The sequence below is a fragment of the Maylandia zebra genome, linkage group LG1, assembly GCF_041146795.1.
Source record: "Maylandia zebra isolate NMK-2024a linkage group LG1, Mzebra_GT3a, whole genome shotgun sequence".
NCBI classification, from domain to species: Eukaryota; Metazoa; Chordata; class Actinopteri; order Cichliformes; family Cichlidae; genus Maylandia; species Maylandia zebra.
Window position 1 is genome coordinate 40,942,741 of NC_135167.1, and position 23,536 is coordinate 40,966,276.

At 42.6% G+C, this 23,536-nt stretch overlaps 2 protein-coding genes across 3 annotated transcripts in view; one reads left to right on the forward strand and one right to left on the reverse strand.

Annotated features, from left to right (window-relative positions):
• Positions 1 to 463: 463 nt before the first annotated feature.
• Positions 464 to 2,642, reverse strand: LOC143419505 (ribonuclease P protein subunit p25-like protein). 2 transcript variants are annotated; one of them, XM_076886481.1, is made up of 2 exons: positions 2,508 to 2,642; positions 464 to 1,425 (listed from the first exon to the last, which is right to left on the reverse strand). In XM_076886481.1, the coding sequence occupies exon 2, from the start codon at positions 1,423 to 1,425 to the stop codon at positions 766 to 768; it is 660 nt and encodes a 219-aa protein (XP_076742596.1). In that variant the 5' UTR covers positions 2,508 to 2,642; the 3' UTR covers positions 464 to 765. The 2 variants fall into 2 exon arrangements, with proteins under 2 accessions (XP_076742596.1, XP_076742600.1); XM_076886485.1 differs by lacking the exon at positions 2,508 to 2,642 and adding an exon at positions 2,054 to 2,501.
• A 5,863-nt stretch (positions 2,643 to 8,505) lies between these two features.
• LOC101476041 (collagen alpha-6(VI) chain) overlaps positions 8,506 to 23,536 on the forward strand; it is a 49,224-nt gene continuing 34,193 nt past the window's right edge. The window contains exons 1-8 of the mRNA XM_076886487.1: positions 8,506 to 8,576; positions 13,127 to 13,234; positions 13,728 to 14,315; positions 15,227 to 15,784; positions 18,848 to 19,462; positions 19,788 to 20,345; positions 20,580 to 21,125; positions 21,396 to 21,974. Of these exons, the coding sequence (XP_076742602.1) occupies positions 13,156 to 13,234; positions 13,728 to 14,315; positions 15,227 to 15,784; positions 18,848 to 19,462; positions 19,788 to 20,345; positions 20,580 to 21,125; positions 21,396 to 21,974 (3,523 nt within the window). The 5' untranslated portion in view covers positions 8,506 to 8,576; positions 13,127 to 13,155. The remainder of the gene's footprint in view (positions 8,577 to 13,126; positions 13,235 to 13,727; positions 14,316 to 15,226; positions 15,785 to 18,847; positions 19,463 to 19,787; positions 20,346 to 20,579; positions 21,126 to 21,395; positions 21,975 to 23,536) is intronic.

The following is a 23,536-nucleotide window of genomic DNA, read 5'->3' on the forward strand; positions in this document are numbered from 1 at the left end:
TTAAAGTATGTGTCACAGTGAGTTTTATATATTTACTAGGTATGTGTGTTTTTAAAGGGATGTCAAATGCTGTCATTTTTCTGTAAAGCAAATTTACCTTGCCTTTGGGTATAAATAAAGTTACCTTACCTTACCTTACTAAAGCTATCCAGAGCTCAGCAGCCTCGGTACGAGCAAAGGATCAAAACTGTTAGGGAGGGTGGCCGTCAAAGGAGGCGTCAGGTCAAGGCGAGCTGCGTGCAGAGAAGCTGCATCGCCCACGTTTAGCAAAGCGGCATCATTATGAAATGTGGCCCCAGCTCTGCACAGCAGGGCCTCCTCTCCATCTCTTATATCACGTTATTCGGCTGGTTGCTAATTAAAAGCTAATCGAGCACAAATAAATTCAGCCGTGATCCCAGAAACTGAAATTAAAGGGAGAAAATAAACCTGGTTTTACCACTTTAATAACCCACAAACAAACTTTTTCTTCTTGTAAATAAAATCATTTATTTTACAAACAGCAAAGTTCAGTGTGAGAAACACTCGCCTCCTGCTTTCTTATCAGCTCACACACAAATTAAACTCGGGGACTCTGAAACTTAAAGCTGATTTAACTCTGCCGGACATCTTCTCAGACGTGTGCAGTTTCCGGCTCTTCCTAGATTCAAACGGACACAAACTCCCCGTTCGTGGTCGCAGCCGTGATGAGAGCTGCGTCTCCAGCTACGACTTTTCAGGAGGACAAAGTTTCCGAGCTCCAAGCAGCTGCTTCAGAAATCTGAATCAACTCTGTCCTTTGGCCGCCTCTCTCGACCGACCGCTCTGACGGCCGGATCCTTTCCCTCTGCCGCCACCGCCCCCTCCTCGCTTTCTCCTGTGTCCAGGTCTCTGCCCGCTGAACCCTCCGCCCTCCTCCCTGTTGGCCGCCTGCGTCCACAGGGCGTCGTAGCGGCCCGGCGCCTGGTACCCCGGCTGGTTGGAGTCCAGCGGCTCTCTGGAGAGGAGGATCCAGATGACAGGCAGGTTCCTGCTGACCGTGAGGCTGTCGAGGCCAGCGGCGGGCTCCAGCGGCTCCCACACCTCCTCCACGGTGCCGTACAGGAGCTTGGTGAGCTGGTGCAGCCCTTTCACACGCCGCTTCACGATCTCCGCGCACGTGATGGCTTTGGAGACGCCCTTCCCGCTCGCGGTGAAGACAACATGTCTGCAGAGCGGCCGGCCCGGGGCCTCCTGCGGTGCTTCTACGCCGCCTTCCTCGGGTTGAGGTCGTACTTCCTCGTCAGCCGCTCGGGTTTTGGCCTCCATGCGGCTCAGAGCGTAGCGCAGCAGGTTGCGGATCTTGCTGCCATCTTTGACGTGGATTTCCGGCGTGTCAGCGGCGAGGCCGGGGAACGGACAGACACACGGCTGCTCCACGGTGCGAGCTTTGCTGTAATTCTCCATCTGCAGAAACACAGACGACAGACAGGCGTTACACCGACCGCGGTGCTGCAGTCACTGTGATGGAGGCCGGCCCTGAAGCCAAGCGTGGGCCCGAGTGCAGAGCGATCTCTGTGCTCGCCGTCTAAACTTAAAGCACTTTAGCTGAGGATGGTTTGTGTCACACATCCAAACCTTTATTTTAGGAGCGATTGCAGTCCAGCACATCCTCCCAGAGAAGTCACATTACCCTCCTTCCTGCTTCAAATCAACTGTGTTTATACAGCAACCATTACAGAAATAACTGCCCTCTGTAAGTGACAGCTCTGAACAGTGACAAAGGTCTGACAGAGCTGCTGCTGCTGCGAGCCGAGCAGACACTTTCTACCTTCCTGTCCGTGTTTCAGAACCTACTCAACACCAAGCAGCTGCTCCACCCAAGTGTCCTGCTCCTGCATCATGAGGTGGAGGTTTCCTCACCAGCTGCAGGGTCACTGCTGCTCAGACTGAATCATAGAGCTGGTGCTAAGTGAGGACGCGTGGCAAACATTAACTTGGCGAATGGTTTCACTGGTAGGTTAGTCGGCAGATTAGTACTTTTAAAGCGCAAAATAGAAAAATATAACAACGATGTGACATCATTAGAAACAACCTGAGAAAGAGCTGCAGGGGTGAGAAACACGCCTGTGGGGTCTGCACGGAGCTCAGTCGGGGGACAGCACGGACGCGGACTCAGTGCAGCCACATTTTCACCCGGTCCAGTAAAACCAGCAGGGCTCCAGTGTAGATAAGGGAGAGTTTATTGAGCAAACGACAGGAGAAGTTCAGCCATGAACCAGTTTGTTTCTGTGAGAGCGAAGCTTCAAACCTGTCAGAGGTTTTAACGGAGACTGGCGCGATAACTTCAAGCTGCTTTTGCGCCCTGAGGCTGGAGCCGAGGACACTAAACTTCCCTCGGTGTGGCCGCTCAACTTTCCCGACACGCACCGCGGCTGCTCCGCTAGCTTAGCACTGCGGCGCTAGCTACAATGCTCCGAGCTAACCGGGGAAGCTAACGGAGACAAACCGCCTTCATTCACAGTCAACGTTACACGCTTATAGCTTACCGTAGTCTTCTCTCACACTACCGCATGTTTACTTCAGCTGCACCGCTTAACTCTACCGTAACACGATACGAACTGTCGTAAACTGCTGTGACGCCCCGTAGTTCAACTCTGTTCACCTGGACGTTTTCAGTGGGACAAACGTTTCGTCATCATCCAGGTGACTTGTTCAGTCTCAGCTGACTGCAGGTTTCCAACCTCATAAACAGGACATCTGCATAATGACTGTGAGCTCAGTTCCTTGATCAATAATATGCAAATTATTATGACAATTGATCATCAACCACTGATCAAAGACCATTTAGCAAATATCCTGTTAAAAAACGCAACAAATTAAAAAACCGCAACAATATGATGTGTTTAATATGCTGCTGAGAATATGGCCCAGAAGAAGCGGATAGTATAGCTTTTATTTTGGAAAGAGCCATTTCTCTGTAATAAACTCTCTTTTCCAAAGATGAGGGATTCCTCGATCAGATAGATTTATTATTTTTTAAATTAGTTTGTTGTTTCAGCAACATTACATATAAAAACTGTACTTTTGAGTTAAAATATATATTTATAATTTTAATAAATGACAAATTAAAAAGGCATGAACATTTTTTGTATCGAAAAAATATCGAACCGTGAATTTTGTGTATCGTTGCAGCCCTAGTAGTTATATCTATAATTATAAATGTGCTATACACGAGAGCCCTGCGACACCCATATGGAAAAGATATACATAAATCTTATAAAGTTTGTATCTGTCTTGTGTGAAACTTGTATGAAAAGCATATAAGTGTGAAAACAGATATAATATCCCTTGAAAAATTATATAATGAAACTTGTATGTTTCTGATACTTACTAAAACAATGTATGAAAGTAATGCGAAAGTGGCCACTTTCATGAGTAATCACATATAAGTTTTTACTATTTCTTTTCCGTATGGACAGGCTGCCGCCTCTCACCCTGTTCACACAGAATTTCTGCAGAATTTCCTCAGAAAACAAATGTTCTGCTCCCAACATGAATTCTTCCCATCCAGCTCTCTCTGTGTCACACACACACACACACACACACACACACACACACACACACACACACACACACACACACACCTTTCATTGTAAGAAGTGATTCATGTTTAACTCTACAGTTTCCTTTTGCTCATTAAATCTCTGTTAGTTGCTTCGGAGCTAACGTCCAGAGCAACTAAGCTTCAACTGCTTTTTACACAATTCGTTTCTAGACTGTTTGTTTGCTCTGCAGTGTTACACATTAACATAGACGAGGGCTCGGGAACATTACAGTTTGCAGCCCTTCCTCCATGAGCTCCATCAGAACCATGAGGGAAAATATGACTGAGTGGGACTGCAGAAGCTTTGTGAAGCCTTGGAGCAGATTTGTTTTGGACAGCAGCCTCGCTGTGATGGTCCCAGTGTGGAATTCATCTGGATTCATTCTGCTTGTGTTCAGGCAGAATTTCTGCAGAATTTCCTCTGAAAACAAATATTCTCCTTCCAACATGAACACTTGCCATCCAACCCTCTTTCTCTCACACACAGTGTTTTCCAGTGTGAGCAGGATCAGAGCAGACATGTGTTTTTAGTCTTCAGCATTCAGCCAAATAGCTGGTTAGAGTGCAAAGTTTGGGTGCAGGATTTTCAGGACTGCCTTAACCTGCAGTCTGTCTAATGGCCAGCAGGTGGAGACAGGTGATGTTAGGGCTGTTCGATATAACCATGTATATCGATGACGATATAAAAACATCGTTTCATTTTACGCTATCGTTTGTTTTGTGGTGTCGCAAAATAAACTGTTTACAGCAATATTTTTTCATGTTTTGATGGTCACTGTAGTGGCTATATTCATTTCTTAAAGTTCTCTCTTTCTCTTATATTTAATATAACCACACTACGGACGGACAAGCGCCTGTTTTAATGCGTTGTCGTTAGCAACAACGACGGTAACAGCATCGCGTGTCCGCTTGTTTATGTTCCACATAAACCTTTCACAATAAAGCTCAAGATCCTGTGGAAACCTTTCAAAATAAACTGAATCACGTGAAAGAGCAGAGACGGATGAGAAGCAAAAAAGAGCCGCCAGGTGCTAACAAATAGACCTTAGACTCAAACATTAGAACAGGCTTTTCCCCGCCGCACACCGTGTACAAACCGGATTCCAAAAAAGCTGGGACACTAAACAAATTGTGAATAAAACTGAATGCAATGATGTGGAGATGGCAAATGTCAATATTTTATTCAGAATAGAACGTAGATGACAGATCAAAAGTTCAATCCGAGAAACATTTGAAAGGAAAAATATGTTGATTCAAAATTTCACAGTGTCAACAAATCCCAAAAAAGTATTATAGATTTTTTGATAAATAACAACTTGACAGATATTTGGAGAGTAAGAAATCCAGGAATTAAGAGCTTTTCCTGGTTTAAACCAAATGGAGCTTGTAAGTCTAGAATAGACTATTGGCTAGGAAGTGACATCATTCTTAGCCACACTGTAAAAGTTGTGATGTCAAATGCACCTCTATCTGATCATTGCTTTATTGAACTGTGCTTAGAATCCGAAATTAGACAATCAAATAAAAGAACTTATTGGAAGTTCAATGCCAAACTTTTACAAAATGAAGACTACTGCAACATAGTCAAAAAAATTATAAAAGATATTATGGCTGATCATCTAATTGTAGGATATATCAGTAAATGGGAATTCATTAAATTCAAAATTAGAGAATTTAGTATTCAATTCAGTAAAAACACAAGTCAAAAGCAAAGAGAATATGAATGTAAATTATTCCAAGAAATTACTTATTGCTGTAGTAAAGATGATCTAAATACCCAAGAAAGGAGTAAACTTATGGAGTTGCAAACTAAATTAGATCAGCTCTACATAAATAAAGCAGAAGGAGCTTTTGTGCGTTCACGGGCCAAGTGGATTGAGGAGGGGGAAAGAAATTCTTCATATTTTTTTAATTTAGAAAAGAGCAGACAGAAAAGAAATTTTATATCTTCTCTGTTAATTGATGGCATTGAATGTGACGACCCTAAAATTTTGGAGAATGAAACTTATACATTCTATTCCAATTTATACTCCTCACAGTTCTCCCAAGCAGATTGTGATGTCTTTTTTGATCAAATAGATAATCTGATCCCTAAAATTGATGAATCGTTTAAGGGATTATGTGAATCTGACTTCAGAATTGAAGAGTTAGATGCATCTGTTAAGAAAATGGCGCTTAATAAATCCCCTGGTCCAGATGGGCTTACAGTTAATTTCTTCCAGTTTTTTTGGGAAGACTTACGGGAAATTTTATTCAAAGCTATACTGGCCAGTATTGAAAAGGGAGAATTGATGTCTAGCATGAAACAAGGATTAATTACATTAATTCCTAAACCAAACAAATATAAACGACAATTGGATAACTTAAGGCCCATAACTTTATTAAATACAGATTATAAAATTTTCTCTAGCTCAGTTGCAACAAGGCTCAAACAAGGGGTTTCAAGTTTAATTAGTGAGACACAATCAGGGTTTTTGAAAGACAGGAACATTCATAATAATATCAGATTGGTTTTAGCCTTACTGGACTACAATGATCTAATTAGTGATGACAGTTTTATTCTTTTCTTGGACTTTTATAAAGCTTTCGATTCAGTAGAACATCCTTTTATTTTAGAAACACTAACTCTAATCTAACACTAATTATTAACCAAAATGGATAGTTTATCTAGATTTATATATCCAGCTTACTCTTTATCAATATCGAATAAAGTTATTAAAACAATTAATAGCTTGAATTTTAATTTTATTTGGAGGAATAAGTGCCATTATATATCTAAAGATGATTTGGTTAAACCATACATTGAAGGCGGTGGAAACGCAATTGATTTTGATGTAATGAATGGTGTTTTGAAACTTAAATGGTTAAAATCCTTCCTAAATAATCCACACTCCATTTGGTTTTTTATACCAAGTAAGGTCTTTAACACACTGGGGGGTATCGACTTTCTCCTAAAGTGTGACTTTGAAATTACTAAGCTACCTGCTAAACTCTCTGAATTCCATAAACAGGTCCTTCTTTATTGGAAAATGTTGTTTAAACATAATTTCACTCCACATAATAGCCCAATTTGGAACAATAGATATATACTGATGAACAGAAAATCTATTTTTATTCAAGATTGGTTATCAAAAGGTGTTTGGGCAATTGCCCATTTTGTAGATGAGGAAGGACATGTTCTAGGACATCAAGATTTTTGCCAGAAATTTAATATCCAATGTTCTAAAAGTAAATTTAATCGGGTTATAAAATCCATTCCATTGTCACTTAAAAACATAGTTGTAAATGATATAATATATTCTGACATCTCCCCCAAGTTAAGGCAATTATATATAGATGGTATTCGATTTTGTGATGTTAAATGCAACAATAAGTTTCTTAGATCTTCATTAAGGAGTCTTTATTCTCCAAATTTACTTAGACGTAATTACATATTAAAAGATTTCCAAAGGGAAGAAATTGGAAAAAATAAGAACTGACACCTTCCCTATCCCTCCTAAAGGAAAGAAGTCCAATTTAAAATCTTGAATAAAATTTACCCGACAAATAGACTCCTTGGTGATAGATTCAAATTAGAAACGGGTAATTGTGTATTTTGTGAAACAGAAGAGGAGGATTTGGACCATCTATTCTTTTTGTGCAATTTTATACAAATATTTTGGTTGGATTTTCATACCTGGCTTTATTCCAGTGGGAGTCAAATTACCCCATTTACCTTAAATATGATAATGTTTGGAGTGTTTTTGAAAGAAAAGAAAGCTAATTATGGTGTTAATGTGTTATTAGTCTTGTGCAAGCATTTTATACATAAATGTCGCTTTTTTAAGACTAAACCAACACTAGCTTAAACGACTTAAACCTGTTGGTTAAATCTTTGACTTTAGTTAAAAAGAAAAAGGCTGCTTTTTTTATTTCCTTTATGGAAGACTTTGATTTAGTGAGTTAATAATTTGTTGAATTATGTGACCCCATCTTTATATTTTATTTTCACTATGTATGAAAGTTGCTAATATGTAAGAAAGGTCTATTCTCTGAATCTGTAATATATGGTGCATTTTGTTTGTATGTTTATATTACTAATAAAAAAATAAAAAATAAAAAAAAATCCCAAAAAAGTTGGGACAAGTAGCAATAAGAGGCTGGAAAAAATAAATTTGAGCATAACGAAGAGCTGGAAGACCAATTAACACTAATTAGTAGGGATGGGTATTGTTTAGGTTTTATCCGATACCGGTGCCAAACCGGTACTTTTGAAACGGTGCCGGTGCTTAAACGGTGCTCAAACCGTGTCGCTAGCGGCCACATAGCACATCATTATATAGCAGCTAGCCCAACTTCAGTAACCCTACAAACGTCACTGCTGTTTATTTTTCTGTCTTCATTTATGTTTGAAGTGATAGCAGAGCTGTACGTTTGAATTTTTCATAAATCTCTCAGTCAGAGCATGCTATATCATGCTTAGGTGGAAGCTAGCGAGCTAACTTCCTGCTAACTGTGTTAAACTTCGTAAATCCTGTTTTCATGGATGCTTGGATGTTAAACTTAATCTTTACACCTGGTAAAGCAGCAACGCTGATGATTTTATTGAAGATGAAAGAATTTAGACAGTTTTTAACTCTCAGTGATGCTGCAGTGTTCGTTTGACTTTGGGAGTTTGGGCCCAGGCACAGGTAATGATGTCAGACTTAAAGACTGGATAGGGCAGAGTAAGAAGCTCAGAGAAGCCAGCAGTTAGAAACTCTTCAGCACGACTCTGAGATTTTAAGCTAAAGGTTTTAAGCTAAAAGCGCACAGATGCTTCAGTGTGACCAGAAAATCCTTTTGATTCACAAGTCAAACATGTAAATCCACCTCTAATGAGGAAGATGACGGGAGGAGCCGGAGGAGGTGCCACCTTTCCTCCTCCACCCCCCCGCCATCGCCCCTCTCCTCCTCTAAAAGCAGCCCTGAGCTGCAGCTCTGGATCAGCTGTGTTTGGTTGCAGAGGTGCTGATGCTGCTGCAGCAGAGCTGTAAGTGGGTTCACGTCTTTTTCTCTTTAATCTTGCGGTCAAAGAAAATATGCAGATTTTTCTGAGTCAATTTGGGAAGTTTGGAATTTCCTGTTGTGTCAGAGAGGAAATGATTGCATGCGCAGTTTACCGTCTGTCTCCTCCTGAAATATCACCTGATGATGTCTGATCACAGGTCAGTTTTGTGTGATTCCAGCTGTGATGTTGTGAAAGCAGCTGCTTGTCTGCTGAGACTTTTAGTGGAGCTCAAACTACAGACTGAGCTGCAGCAGCTCACGGTGTGTCAGAGCAGACGGGATTCATTGAGAATGTGCTGCCTGATGAATGTTGCTTGGATGGAATGACACTGCTGACTCAGATCACTGGAGCAGCAGCTATTTATAGTTTGTAGATTCAGATGACTATTGAGCATGTTTTCAGATCTGCCCACTTCAGTGTAGAGCAGGGGTGTCAAAGTCCAGTCCTCGAGGGCCGCTGTCCTGCAACTTTTCCATGTGTCGCTGCTGCAACACGCCTGAATACAATCAGTAGATCATCAGCAAGACTCTTTAGAACGTGACTGCATGCTGAGTAGGGCTGGGTATCGTCACTGATTTCTAGAATCGATTCGATTCCGATTCACAAGATCATATAATTCAGATCAGTACATTTACATATTTTTGTATCTATAAAAAGGAAGCTGACACTTTCGAGACTTTATCAAAGGTGTGAGCATCACAGCGAAGCCTTTGTGTCAAAGTAGCTGAAGATAAAACGGAAAAACATGAAGGTTTTCCTGTTCTGGGATTTTATAAAAATATTCTGCAGTAGATCAAAAACGAAAGAAAACCATTAATCAACACATGAACATTACCTCTGAAGTTACAGCGGTTTTATTAGAGACACGGCGTTTTGCATTTTGCATAATTTAAAAAAGTTTACATTTGTTCAGAACTGAACCGCAGAAATTAGGTTTTCTTTTTGGAAGTAAGTAAAAGGAAAAAACAGCGGCCGACAGCCTGTAAACAACGGTAGACTGGTGCGTAACAAGCAAGCGAATAATGCAGAAAACAGATTTTTAGACGGGAAACTGTTGTTGAAGTACAGAGAGAGGGAGAGAGAGCTGTGCATGAAGTGTGATTTTATCCTGGTGGAGGCAAAACAGTAAAAGTCAGAGTGAATTCGGTCAATATTGTTTGGAGAGAGATAAACTAACAGCTTCGGAATCAGCGCAAAAAGGGCGTGAACACAAAGCGTGGACCCGCCGACAGATCGGAATCAGCGAGCAGTCGGCTTTCAGCCCCGAGCGTGTGCGTGCCGTCAGGTGAGAAAGGCGACATCTCACTGATTCTGATCCGTCGGCGGGTCCATGCTGTGTGTTTACGTCTTTGTGTTCCTGCTCTCATTTACTGTTTTAGCTGTTTGGTGGTTCTTGAAATTTTGTGAGGTTCAACCTGAGATTCTGGCGTTTTGGGCAAAATAAATTTATATTAAAAAAATCGATTCAGAATTTTAATGAATCGATTTTACGTTATCCAAGCCAGAATCGATTTTTAATCAATAAATCGATTATCAAAACCCAGCCCTAATGCTGAGGTGCAATTCAGCCATTTGATTCATGTTACAGCAGCTCATGAGTGAATGAACACAGTGCAGTAAAAGTACATTTTTCCAAACATTAAATTAACCTGAGTAGGGTTGCAACGTCAGCATGCAGTCAGGTTCTACAGAGTCTTGCTACTGATTTTATTCAGGCGCGTCGCAGCAAGCACATGTGGCCCTGAGGACTGAACTTTGACCCCTGGTGTAGAGAATTAAGACGTGCTGTTTTACCTCAGCGGGCTTTTGTGGTGACTGCGTGTGATGGTGTTTGTTGATGAGCTACAGAGATGCAGCCTGTGTGTTCTTATGTTCATCAGCTCATGTGTAAAAACTCGTTCTGCCTACGAAGGAGTACCAGGGCCATATTTAAAAAAGAATATTTAAATAATCTCCAAAGGCTGATTCTGTTCATCTGGACGTAGCGTTTTGTGGGAGAAACGTTTCGTCACTCATCCAGGTGACGTCTTCAGTCTCAGCTGACTGCAGGTCTCAATCTTATAAACATACATTTGCATAATGACTGAAACAGCCCACTGAAGGAACAATGAGCTGGGAGGCAGTTCCTTCATCGTGATTATGTAAATGTGCATAATTTCCACTGACAATGCTCCGTCCAGATGAACAGAATCAACTTTTGGAGAGTTACTTACCTGGATGACTAAGCATGCATTGAGAAATGTTTAAATAATGTTATTACTTTCTTATACTTTTGCTTTTTATTTGCTTTAGCATTTAATCAAAGTTTATATTTCATGAAAAAGGTTGAAACTGGATTTTAGATCTCTAATCTCACTCCTTTTCTCCAGAATCTGTTGTTAATAGTAATTTTAAGAATAAAGTCAAAATATTATATTTACTTTTCTTTCTCGACATTTTGCTACAGTACGTTTGCGCGAGCTTGCATTTGCAGAATGAATGAGGTTTGACTTCTCGTCTTTTTATTTATTTATTTTTTTGAAATTCTTCAGTATTTCATAGAATTGATTAACGATTCTGATTTGAGTGTTTTAGAATGATTAAAAATCAAAGAAATATTTCTAACTGGCAGAATATAAAAATGTTGGTTCTTGTGTTGTCTGTGTTATAACTAACTCATCTTTGCATTTCAGATTATTCTCTGACTCGAGCGAACCTTTTTTATTTGCCCTAAACACCAAAAAAAACTTTAACCAGTGCTCGTTAACGCCTGACATAGGAGGTCAGGTGGACAGGCCTCAGCATGGTAAAGGTTAAAGTTCATAACAGTAGAATTAGAAAACTAGAGAAGATTTCTCAGGGTGGCATGGAAACCAAAGCCATTTCTTTTACACCTACTGTTACGTCCTGTAATGTGCATTGTACATATATGGTTACAATACATCAAAGCAGTAAGTATAGAGCTTTGGAACTGACGTATCGGCACAATGTATTGTGGGAGCGTGGCACCATATTTCTGGCGTGAGCTGGAAGGAAGGTTGTTAGAAACATGCTTAAAAGCAGCTCAAAAGAAAAAGGACGGTACAGAGACAGATTGTGTCCAGATGCAAAGAGACGGTATTTGCCAAAAATATCGAGCACTGGAAATGTGGACCCGTATGAAGTACAGCCGTGGAGTAGAAACCCTGAAGACCAACCGCTAGTCACTCAGCCTGATATATTTTCTTATCTTGTCTGTGGAGTCAGCGCGTACAAGGTGAACCAGTTTCACAATTATAAACCTCTGGAGGGACACATCCACGTTTGTTGAATAAAGAAACACATTTTTCAAATTACATAATATCACCCACCACTAACACTACTCGGTTTAATGTATCTTTTGAAAAATTGCCGGTATTTACAGCACAAGACTTTTAAGAGTATTTAACAAGAGCAAGTTTCATTTGTGCCTGGTTTTACTACCAGACTGTTCAGCAGACACAGCAAACCTTCACCATCTTACCCAGGAGGGTCCCCTCTTCACCCTCACATGGAAGAAGTAATCTGATTGGCATGGTGGTACGTTTGAAGCAGGGATTTCAGAGTGCCCGTGTGTAGCGCTGGAAACCAGTCACGATGTGTTTCATCCATTTCATTGGCAAGTTTTTCTGCAATAATGCCAAATAGCAACTCTATAAATAGAACATAGTTCTGCAAAATCACTCATTAGGATGTTTGTTCTAATTTGTTATGACCCCAGATCACATCGCAAATAAAACTACCCTCATGATGCTTCCAGGTGGGGAAACAATGAAAAGATAAACTATTTTCAAGCTTATTCTCCTGCCGGTTGTGCGTCTGACGTTACGACCACACAGCAAGTACGTGTTAACCGTGTGCTTTCTCTCCTCTTTCGCTAGCGCTTTGTTTGGCCCAGAAATATGGCGCCTCAACCAAAAATCCTGGTCACACCCCCTCCCGTGACATCACGCTCCAAAGCCTATACATCGGTCATGTGATTTGGAGGCGCCGGCATTAACAGCAATAACCTTCATTCCATTTCCAGACTGGAACAATAAACCTCGTGTGTGAAATCTGGAAATGCCCACGGTGTTGATTCAAATGCGCTCTGGGACAACCACAAGCATCGGCTGTTACTCACATAAAGATGTAAAGTTGGTCCCGAGCTACAGGAGGAACCATTTCATTGGTGGAGGGGTGGGGGGGAGGGGCTCACTATGTAATATGTTCTGTTTTAGAGTTCACATTAACTGTTAATTGTAGCTAGGCTCAAAGTGTTAATGCTAGCTTATTATTATTTTAGGGAGGCACATGCCAGCCCATGCTAGCCCTGTAGATCCGCCCGTGGGCAGAGTCACAGGAGAACGTTCGCTCCAAAAACGTGCACGGCAGCACGGCTTAGGTTTGCAAAGCTTCATCTGGACAAACGACTAGACTTCGTGAAATGAACTGATTAAAAAATAAAGTCACGTCATTATGCGTGAAAGCAAGTTCACGTAATTTATAATGTCTACAATGTTGTTGGCACTCTTTCCGTCTTGTTGCTGGTGTAGGAGGAGAGAACTACGTGAGCGGTCCCAACATGACGGGGAGGGCAGGTCTTCTCTTCAGCCTCATCACGGCGGCACTCTTCTGTGGCGTCGCTGCTCAGACAGTCAGAGGTCGGTACTTGAACGCAGCATGCCGGGCTGTGTCTTTGAAACCTGAGTTTAGATACAGGATAATCCAGGTGCTCATGTGCTTTTGTACATTTCATGTGATTGCTTTCAAAGACAAACTGTTAACTATCAGGGGCACGGTGTTGCTTCCAGACTAAAAAGTCTATTTTATCCTTTCTAAAGGAATTGAGACACCAATTTAATTCATTTTTCTGCTGATATATTTCTGTTTACTCCATTAAAGTGTGATATTTTTCCGTTTTTCACAATGGTATAGCATCCAATAGTAAGCAGCAAAAAACCAAAAACAAATCAAGCTCATAGCGTGTGCCGTAGAGGGTTAGTGGGATTAATAGTAGAGAACAGGAGACAGAACATTTGTTTCATGAGTTCATCACAATTAATGGAGCTTAGTTGATAATGTTATTCTGGGACTGTGTGTCATCTCCCTGTAATACTTGTGTATGAACACTGATTTTCTTTTGCTGCTATCCAGAGTGTGAAAAGGTCACCGTCGGTGACATCGTCTTCCTAGTTGATGGCTCGTCCAGCATCAATGATAAAAGCTTTCAGGAGATCCGCACATTTCTCCGCAAAACCATCCAGGGCTTTGAAATCGACCCCGACAAGGTTCAGATCGGTTTGGTGCAGTACAGCGACGATCCTTATCCAGAGTTCCAGCTGACGGATCACAGGGACAAGAATTCCCTGCTGGCTGCAGTGCAAAACCTTGCCCACCGAGGAGGCGGCACAAAAACCGGCAAAGCCATAGACTTCCTCCGGACGGAGTACTTCACCAAAGAGGCCGGCAGCCGAGCTGAGCGCCGTGTGCCTCAGATTGCTGTGGTCATCACAGATGGCAAATCAACAGATGACGTATTGGAACCTGCCAGTAGACTGAGGCAGCACGGTGTCATCGTGTTCGCCATCGGGGTCGGAGAATTCAGCAGGACACAGCTTATAACCATCGCTAACTGGCCCTCGGAGCGCTTCGTCCTCACCACTGTCAGCTACCAGAAGCTCCAGGACCAGACCAACAACCTGCTGAAAACGGTCTGTCTCAGTCTGGAGGATCAGACGCTAGGTAAAGAAAGCTGATTGGTTGATACAGTGATCTCTTTATTGCACGATTAATTATATCTAAGAAGCACCTGAATACAGTTTTGACACAAGAATCAACAGAAAGCTGAAAATGCACATTTTGCTTGGTCCATCCTCAGCTGTGCCTCTGAGCACTGTGAGGTGGTGTCATGGTCCTGGGTCTGTTGACCCAGTGTTTTGTGTTCACTTGCGTTTTTCGTCATTTGGTGTTATTATTTATGTTTTAGGTTCCTTGTGTTTATTCTATAGAACCTAGGTTGTTCTGTTTAACCTTTTAGATTCCCCTCGTGTCTTGACTCCTGTGTCTCCTTCTGTGTATATTCATTTAGTTGTATGAGTGCTTGCGCCGTGTTTCTCCTTGTTTGATTTTGTCATGTTTTCCTATGTTCCCCAGCTCGTCTTGTCCTCTCTCTCTCGTGCTCCTCTGTGCTCTCTCGCCCCTCCAGTCTGCGTCTCTGTGTGCTTCCCGTTTTACATTGATGGTCTCCTGTCGCTGTACGTCATGCTCTGTTCGCTCTTCCCCTGTCTTGTTATGAATATTGGTCTCAGCTGTGTTCCCCGTGTGCTCCCACGTCCCTCGCTGTCTTCTGTGTAATTATGTCAGCGTCTCCCTCAGTTCCATGTCACATCCTCCCTCATGGTTGTGTGCCTCTCCCTGTTTTCCTGGGTCTAGTATTAGTAGAATTTCCCAGTTTAGTTTTGTATTGCCTTTTTCCGTTCAGAAAATAAAGTTATATTTTGAGTTCACGTCCTCTCTTCCGAGAGTTCGCATTTGGGTCCTCTCCAGCCTGCGCACAGCCAGTTCATGACAGGTAGTAGATCACATGAGCGCTAGGCTTGTTGTATACTGAACATGAACTTGTACTAAAACACTTTTGCTTCTGTCTTCCTCAGCTTTGGTCGACAGGTTTGCAGATGTTTTCTTCCTGGTGGACAGTGGAATAGCTTCCAATCAGTTTACCCTGTTTAGAAATGAGCTTTCCAGACTGTTGAATCGACTGGAAGTTGGAGCGTCTGGTTACCGTGTCGGCTTGGCCCAGTACGGTCAGGACGTCAAAGTTGACTTTCGTCTCAACACTTATCAAACCAAGCAGCAGATCGTGACCGCTGCTCGACGTTTCCGACTGCGTTCACAAACAGGCCAACCACAAAATCTTGGACAAGCTCTGTCCTACGCTAAAGAGAACTTCTTCACTGCTGAGGCAGGAGGCCGCGCACAACAGGGAACCCCACAGTATTTGGTTGTAGTGGCTGGAAAAGACTCGGATGATCCTGTGTTTTGGTCTGCTGAAAATCTGAAAGACGAGGGGGTAATTATTGTGGGGATGGACGCAGGTGCGACACAGGATGCTCTGGACCGCTTTGCCAGCCCTGGCTATATCTTTGATTCTTCAAGAGTAACTCTGCTGATTGACCTGCTCACGGCCCGGAGAGTGGAGACTGTCACTAAAGGTGAGAAAGCCGCCATCAGTTCATCATCATCATCATCAGTAACTACACAGCAGTGTTTCTGAAGCAGCTATAAATGCAACGATGGTTTATTATAAGTAAGCCAGAGTTTTCCAGAGGAAGCAGTCAGATCATCCCAACTAACGATGCAGAAAGTCTCCACACAATCACCTGAGGGGTTTTTTTTCAACGTACCTTTGCTCTTTTAAAACTAAATAGCCGTTCACTGTAGTTTAAGACCCGTTACTATCAACTGTGATCCAGGTGTACAAAAACCTGGATCTGGAACATGTCAGCCTAGCCTTTTCACTCGCATGTCACAGTAGACCATAAAAAGACTCAATGAAGGAAGGAAATCCCCCATTTCTGTTCTTTTATTCATGGAGGCTAACATTTTAATATTTTGCTTAGGTTTTATGCTTTGTTTGGTGAGTGAAACTCAATCATGCCTGAAATCTGCCTGCAGCATTATCAGGATTCAACGTTATTATCATTACACAGGAAAACGAAACACAGTTTGCATCTAATCAGAAATGCAAAAGCAGTAAGTGCAATAGGAGCAGATTATATACAGATATGTGTAGGATAAAAGATGGAAATAGTTATGACAGATTATGTACATATAAGTTAAGTATACAGATATTTATATTGCTCTACAGACGAGCAGATATACAGATGTGCTACATACAGTATATACAGATGTGTCGATGTGAGGTAAACTGATCTACAGAGTGGTATGAGTATATCTACAGCAGTGGGAGAAGACTATAATAGTGAACAGTGTACTCACTATACCAGAGACTATTCTATGTCAGTGTCCCAAACTGTAGCAGTAACCAATGTAAGCATATGGTGAATGTTGAGAATGAAATTATCAGTGGGAAGGATAGGAGGAAGGTAGAGTGTAGAGGTTTAAGTGAGTGTGGATGGAAAGGCTCAGCGGCGGACTGAGTTCAGTAGGGTGACAGCTGTGGGGAAGAAGCTCTTCCTAATTTTACGATATAAATATATATTCTAAATGCTTATTTTCTGTTTATATTGTTTTATAGAGTCCAGTGCAGGAAAACGCCCCTGTGAGTTAGACTGTAGGCCAAAAGTCACAGGGTAGACTGCACGTCTTGTGCAGAAAACAGGAAGTATAGAAAAAGCGGAACTAAGTAAACTGAGTGTGTGTGTGACGTGCAGCAGAACTACATTATTAGTGGATTAGTGCGCATGCGCCAACCAGCGTGCAGCCTGTTACAGTCGCTTCTGATTCTGATACATAACCATGCTGGCTTGTAATGCTTTCAGACCTAAGCGTGTGTGTTCGTGTGACAGGTCTCCATTTCCAGAAATATACAATAGAGATCATTTTTCGAACTTGACCACTCTGAGTCGTAAGTCTTTCTTTGTCGCCAAAAGAATTCAAAAGAACAGAATTTAATAATTGGTGCCTGTGACCCGGATTCTTTTGCGGCTGAGAGGACAAATTATTCTTTTAGTCTTTCCAGACTAAAACCAGCATCAAGCCTTCACCTGCTGGTTTTAGTCTGAAGGCTCCTGTAGCGCCTTGTGGAGGACAGGAGCTGGAAGAGTTGATTGGCAGGATGAGAGGAGTCCCTGAGAATGATGCGTGCTCGGCATAGATACCTCGTCTTGTGGACATCCTCAGTGGCAGGAAGTGGAGTCCCTGTGATGCATTGCGCAGCTTTCACCACCTGCTGCAGTGCCTTGTTGTCAGCAACAGAGCAATTCCCACAGCACACTGTGACACAGTTGGTCAGGATGCTCTCTATCACTCAGTGGTGGAAGTTACTCAGTATGACAGCAGACAGGTGTTTTTTCTTCAGTGTCCTCAAGAAAAAGAGGCACTGATGGGCCTTCTTGACCAGGCTGGAGGTTGTAGTTGAACAGGACAGATTCTCAGAGATGTGGGTCCCCAAGAACTTGAAGCTGGACACCCGGTCAACAGCTGTGCCATTTATGTAGATGGGGACATGGGTGTCTGTCTCCTCTCTCCTGAAGTCCATAATGAGCTCTTTGGTTTTGCTGGTACTCAGGAACAGGTTATTGTCAGCGCCACACAGCTTTAGTTCTTCACTGTAGCAGACTCACCTAGGTCTGCAGTCATAGAGGAACGGGCTCGGCACACAGCAGAGCAGTTATACCCTGACCTAACATGCTGGGGTCTGTTGGTCAGAAAGTCCATGATCCAGGTACAGGTGGAGCTGGTGATTCCAAGATCCACAAGTTTGGTGATCAGCTTGGAGGGAATAACTGTACTGAATGCTGAGCTTAAGTCAATAAACAGCATTCTTGGATAAGTATTTTTGTTGTCCAGGTGTGAGAGTACACAGCGCTGTGGGTACAGCATCCTCTGTACTCCTGTTGCTTCGATTGGCAAATTGGTGAGGATCCAGTGTGGGGAGCAAGCATGCCTTGAGGTGTGCCAGGACCAGTTGCTCAAAGCACTTCATAACTATGGGCGTGAGAGCAACAGGGCGATAGTGGTTCAGGCTAGTTGGTGATGAGTGTTTTAGCACTGACACGATGAAGATGGTCTTGAAGCACGCTGGCATGTCTGCCTGGGCAAGCGACAGGTTAAAGATGTCTGTGAAGAGCCCTGCAAGCTGCTCTGCACATGCTCAAAGCACACGTCCTGAAATGCTGTCATCAGGGGGTAGGGTTTCTTTTTCTTTGTTGTCATTAACAAAACGAGCATAGAAGTCATTTAGCTCATTGAGGAAGGACAAATCCATGGCTGTCTGTGTGGAATTGCTGGGCTTGTAGTCAGACATGGCCTGAATGCCCATCCACATATGTTGTGAGTCAGAGCTGACAAAGTGTTCTTCGGATTGTAGCTGTGCTTCGCCTTCTTGATGCCCCTCTTCAGGTCATTCCTGGACGTACTGTAGGTCTGAGCGTCCCCTGATCTGACGGTATTGGTACGTGCCTTTAGTAGAAGCTGCACTTCCTTATTCACCCATGTTTTCTGATTGGGGTACATGTGACAGTCTAGGCTTCAGATTCACATCACATACAGTTTCAGTTGGGTTGACTAAACTGAGTCTGCTCCTTTCACAGATTGCAAAACGGCTAACCAGGCAGACATTGTGTTCATTGTTGATGAGTCTGGAAGCATTGGAGAGGAAAACTTCAGGCTGATACGTGACTTCCTGCGCTCGGTCATCAGCAGCCTGGAAACTGGTCCATTTAAAATCCGAGTAGGCATTGTTACATACAACAACGTGCCGACTGCACACATCTCCCTCAACTCATTCAGAGACAAGGCAGACATTCTGCAGTTCATCAGCTTCCTGCCTTACCGTCAAGGTGATAGACACACTGGAGCTGCCCTACACTTCGCCCTGAAAAACATCTTCACTGAAAAAAAGGGCAGCAGGGAGGATGTCCCGAAGGTAGCGGTGGTAATCACAAACGGTAAATCCCAGGATAATGTGAAGGAACCTGCGATCGCTCTCCGTCGAGCTGGTGTCACAGTTTTCGCTGTCGGAATCAAAGACGCCAATAAAGCCGAACTGCTGGAGATGGCATCTTACCCCAAGTCTAAGTTTGTTTTTACTGTGGACAGTTTCATCAAGCTGAAACCCCTGAAAGAAACTCTGCAGGCAACCCTGTGCAACACCATCTTCCAGATCGGGGTCCAGGACAAGGAAAGTGATGCAGAGACTAAAGAAGGTTTGAACTAAGCTTTCCTGATAAGTTGCCGTTAGTTTTCCCTGAGAAATGTTAACTTTTGTAGTAGCATTATTGATGCAATGCTCTGTGTTAGTGTTAGAGGTATGTCAAGGTGGGTGACTGGATCTTACCTGATAAATTTCCCAGATAAGAAAAAAGAGTAAGAAACCGCTCATCCATTATTAAGTTATAGTTGTTCATAAGCAGCCTGTAAAAATGCTGGGTGTAAACATGGTTTCTCAAACATTTCAGACTCTGAATGTTCAGTTCAAACTCGCTTTCTTTGACTGTGTGAGAAGATCTAACTCTTTGTTCTTCTCTTCAGCATGTGATAAAAAGGACCTGGCTGACATTTTCTTCCTGATGGATGACTCAGGGAGCATTGAAAATGCAGATTTCTCAGACATGCAGAAGTTTATCATTGAGTTTCTTCATACCTTCCGTATTGGGCCAGACCATGTTCGCATGGGTCTTGTTAAATATTCAGATTCCCCCTCTCTACAGTTCGACCTAACACAGCACTCAGATGCTAAGACAATGGAAAAGGCTGTGAAGGAAATCTTTCACAAAGGAGGTGGAACAAACACAGGAAAAGCACTGTCATCCATGAAAGGACATTTTCAGAACGCAAAGACGAGCCGTGGCTACAAAGTCTCCGAGTACCTGATCGCCATCACTGATGGAGAATCCCAAGATAAAGTTAAAGATGCTGCAGAAGAACTGAGGGCGCAGGGGGTCATCATCTACGCCATCGGGGTGAATGCCTCAAATGATAATGAGCTGAATGAGATTGCTGGGGATCCAAAGAGAAAGTTTTTTGTCAGTAATTTTGATGCCCTGAAAACCATCAAAAATGACGTCATCAGAGAGATCTGTTCGGAAAGTGAGTTAAATTAAGTTGGGCTTTGCTTTGTAGCACACATCATTGAGATAATAAGAGGAGAGGATAGAGAACAGGACCATAAACTATTTCAAAAACTTGATTAGATGTATACATGATTTCCTCTTTCTTTTATGGGACTTTCACATGTTCAAAATTGCCAATTCTAGATTTAGGTAGGGAAATAACTGTAAAAAGAGAAAACCACACTAACCTCTATTTGTTTTTCATCCACAGCTTGTATACCAAGCGACATATTTTTCTTAACTGACAGTTCTGAGAGTATCTCTGAGGAAGACTTCCAAAAGATGAAAAATTTCACGAAATCTGTCATTAGCAAGTCCAACATTGGACAGGATAAGGTGCATGTTGGTTTTATGCAGTACAGCAGCAAAAGACGCCTGGAGTTCGACCTCACCACACACTACAACCTGGAAGGAATGCTAAACGCCATCGATGTTATGGAGCAGATGAAAGAAGGCACTCGCACTGGCAGGGCCATCACAGAAGTCTCACAGTATTTTGATGCAGCCAGAGGAGGGCGGCCTTGGATGAAGCAGTGGTTGGTTGTTCTAACAGACGGTAAATCCCATGATAGCGTCAGAGAACCAGCTCATGCTCTGAGGGCCAAAGGAGTGATGATCTATGCCATTGGAGTGGATAAGGCTAACAATCAGGAACTGTCGGAGATCAGTGGCTCATCGCAGAGGTTCTTCATTGAGAATACCTTTGATGCATTGAAGGAACTAGAGACCAAGCTGGCCTTGAAGTTCTGTGAGGAAGGTAAGAGAGGCTGTTTAAAACCATCTGTGATGTGTGACTGTCTAAAAGGTACAACCAAAGGTGGAGTCTGTGGAGGTGCTAAATCATTCAGTCAATTAACTCAAAAAGTTTTTAAAATATTAAACCCATTAATACCTCAGCACAAATGGTTAATGATTGATTTGGTAAAATAAAAATGACTTTTAAAATGTTTGTTTTGCTATTTTAGTTTTTATTGTGACAACAAAAAGTTCTGTTTTTGCTAACCACCTCTCTTTTTCCTTCATCCAGATTGTAAAAAGACAGTAAAGGCTGATATTATTTTTCTGGTTGATGGTTCTGAAAGCATAAAGAAGGAACAGTTCAAAAGTATGCACACCTTTATGGCTTCAGTTGTGAACCAGACCACAGTTGGTAAAGATCTGACTCGTTTTGGAGTCATTCTCTACTCTGACACACCCAAATCCAGCTTTACTCTAAATGAAATTTACTCCAAAGGAAAAGTCCTTGAAGCTCTGCAGCAGCTGGTACAACCAGGCGGAGGCACCCACACAGGTGCTGCTTTGGCATACTCGCTGCCGTACTTCAACGCTGAACATGGTGGTCGGAAAGATATCAGTGTGCCTCAGATTCTCATGGTGATCACAGATGGAGAAGCTCAAGACTCTGACAGACTGAAAGCAGAATCTGATGCTCTGCGACAAAATGGGATCACAGTCATCAGTATCGGAGTGCAGGACGCAAAGAGGGACGAGCTGGAGACCATGGCTGGTGGTGACACATCCAAAGTTTTCTTTGTCGATAATTTTAAGGATTTGGAAACTCTGTACCAGAACATTTCTTCTGTCATCTGCAATTCCACTAAGCGAGGTAAGAGTGTCCCAAAGGGAATTATTATGCTCCCTTTAGTTGTCTTTGAGTCAGTTCAGTTTTATTTATATAGCACCAGAGCACAACAATTACCTCAAGCTGCTTTATATATTATATTATATTATATTATATTATATTATTGTCACGATCCTGGGTCTTATGGAGGACCACAAGAGCCACGCGCATCAAAATAAAGATTTCTGTGCTTAAATAATGAATTGTAGAATAAATTTTGCATTTGTGGAGTCCAAAACGTCATCAAACAGCCCTACTGTCAGGGATCCTGGGTCTGAGCGACCCAGGATCCCTGGGCAGTCATGGACTGGTGATATTATATGTATTTTTGGTAAATGGTAAATGGCCTGCATTTGTATAGCGCTTTTCTAGTCCATAGGACCCCAAAGCGCTTTACACTACATTCAGTCATTCACCCATGCACACACACATTCGCACACTGGTGATGGCAGCTACATTGTAGCCACAGCTGCCCTGGGGCGCACTGACAGAGGCGAGGCTGCCGGACACAGGCGCCACCGGGCCCTCTGACCACCACCATGTATTTTTGGTGTTGCTGCTGCTCTTCTCCATGCTTGTAGATGTGAGTGTGTGTGTGTATATGGGTGCAGGTGTGTATGTACACTGGTTTACAGGCGCCTTCAGGCCTGGTGGGTGTTGCCCGGCTAGGGGACTGGCCACACCCGAAGCTACACACCTGCCGCTGATCAGGGCTCGTCGGGGGAGCTACTTAGGAGAGTCTTGGAGCTCCCACCGACGCGGGATCATTCCATGAGACTCCATGTTAGTCATCCAGTTGAACTGAGTTAGTGTGTATGCCCGCGGTTATATGTGTCCTGACAGCTGCGTCTATTGTGTCCCCAGGAGAAGTGTGGAGCGCCAGACAGCAGCCAGCACGAGGGGTGCTGAGACATGGGAGCGGAGAGCACTACAGACACAAAAACATGTGAAAATATAAACAACCAGACTATCAGCAGAGATTTAAGTACTTTAAGACCTCTGTGAAAATCATTGACAGTATATATCACAGAATTTAAGGCCTTTATAATCACAGAGCATACAGAGAGGTCTGTCCAACCAATCAGAGAGCTCCTTACATCCCACGGTGTGGCTAATTTGAATAGCCGCACGATTTTTAAAATGAAGTTGTTAATCCAGCAGCTAATCCCGGAGCGAACAGGAAAGGGAAATGGATTTTGAAATGCAGTTTATTAAATTGGAATTCCAAAATGAATTTACAAATGCAGAATTTATTCTACAATTCATTATTGAAGCACAGAAATCTTTATTTCGACGCGCGTGGCTCTTGTGGTCCTCCACAGGGTCTTTTGACCCAGCGTTTTGAGTTTTAGTTTAAGCCCTTCAGGTTTTCTACGTTCATTTTTTTTCATGCCTAGGTTGTTATACTTCTTTGTTATTAGATTCCCCTTGTGTCTTACTCCCCTGCTAAGTCTCCCTTGCCCTTCATGTGTTTCATGTCTGTCTTACTTTGTCAAGTTCAGGTTGTCATGTCTGCGTCTTATGTTTCCTGTTTTATTTTGAAGAGG

Bases quoted from the DNA above. Each gene is read 5' to 3' on its own strand.
- LOC143419505 (XM_076886481.1), bottom strand. From the start codon at position 1,425: ATGGAGAATTACAGCAAAGCTCGCACCGTGGAGCAGCCGTGTGTCTGT.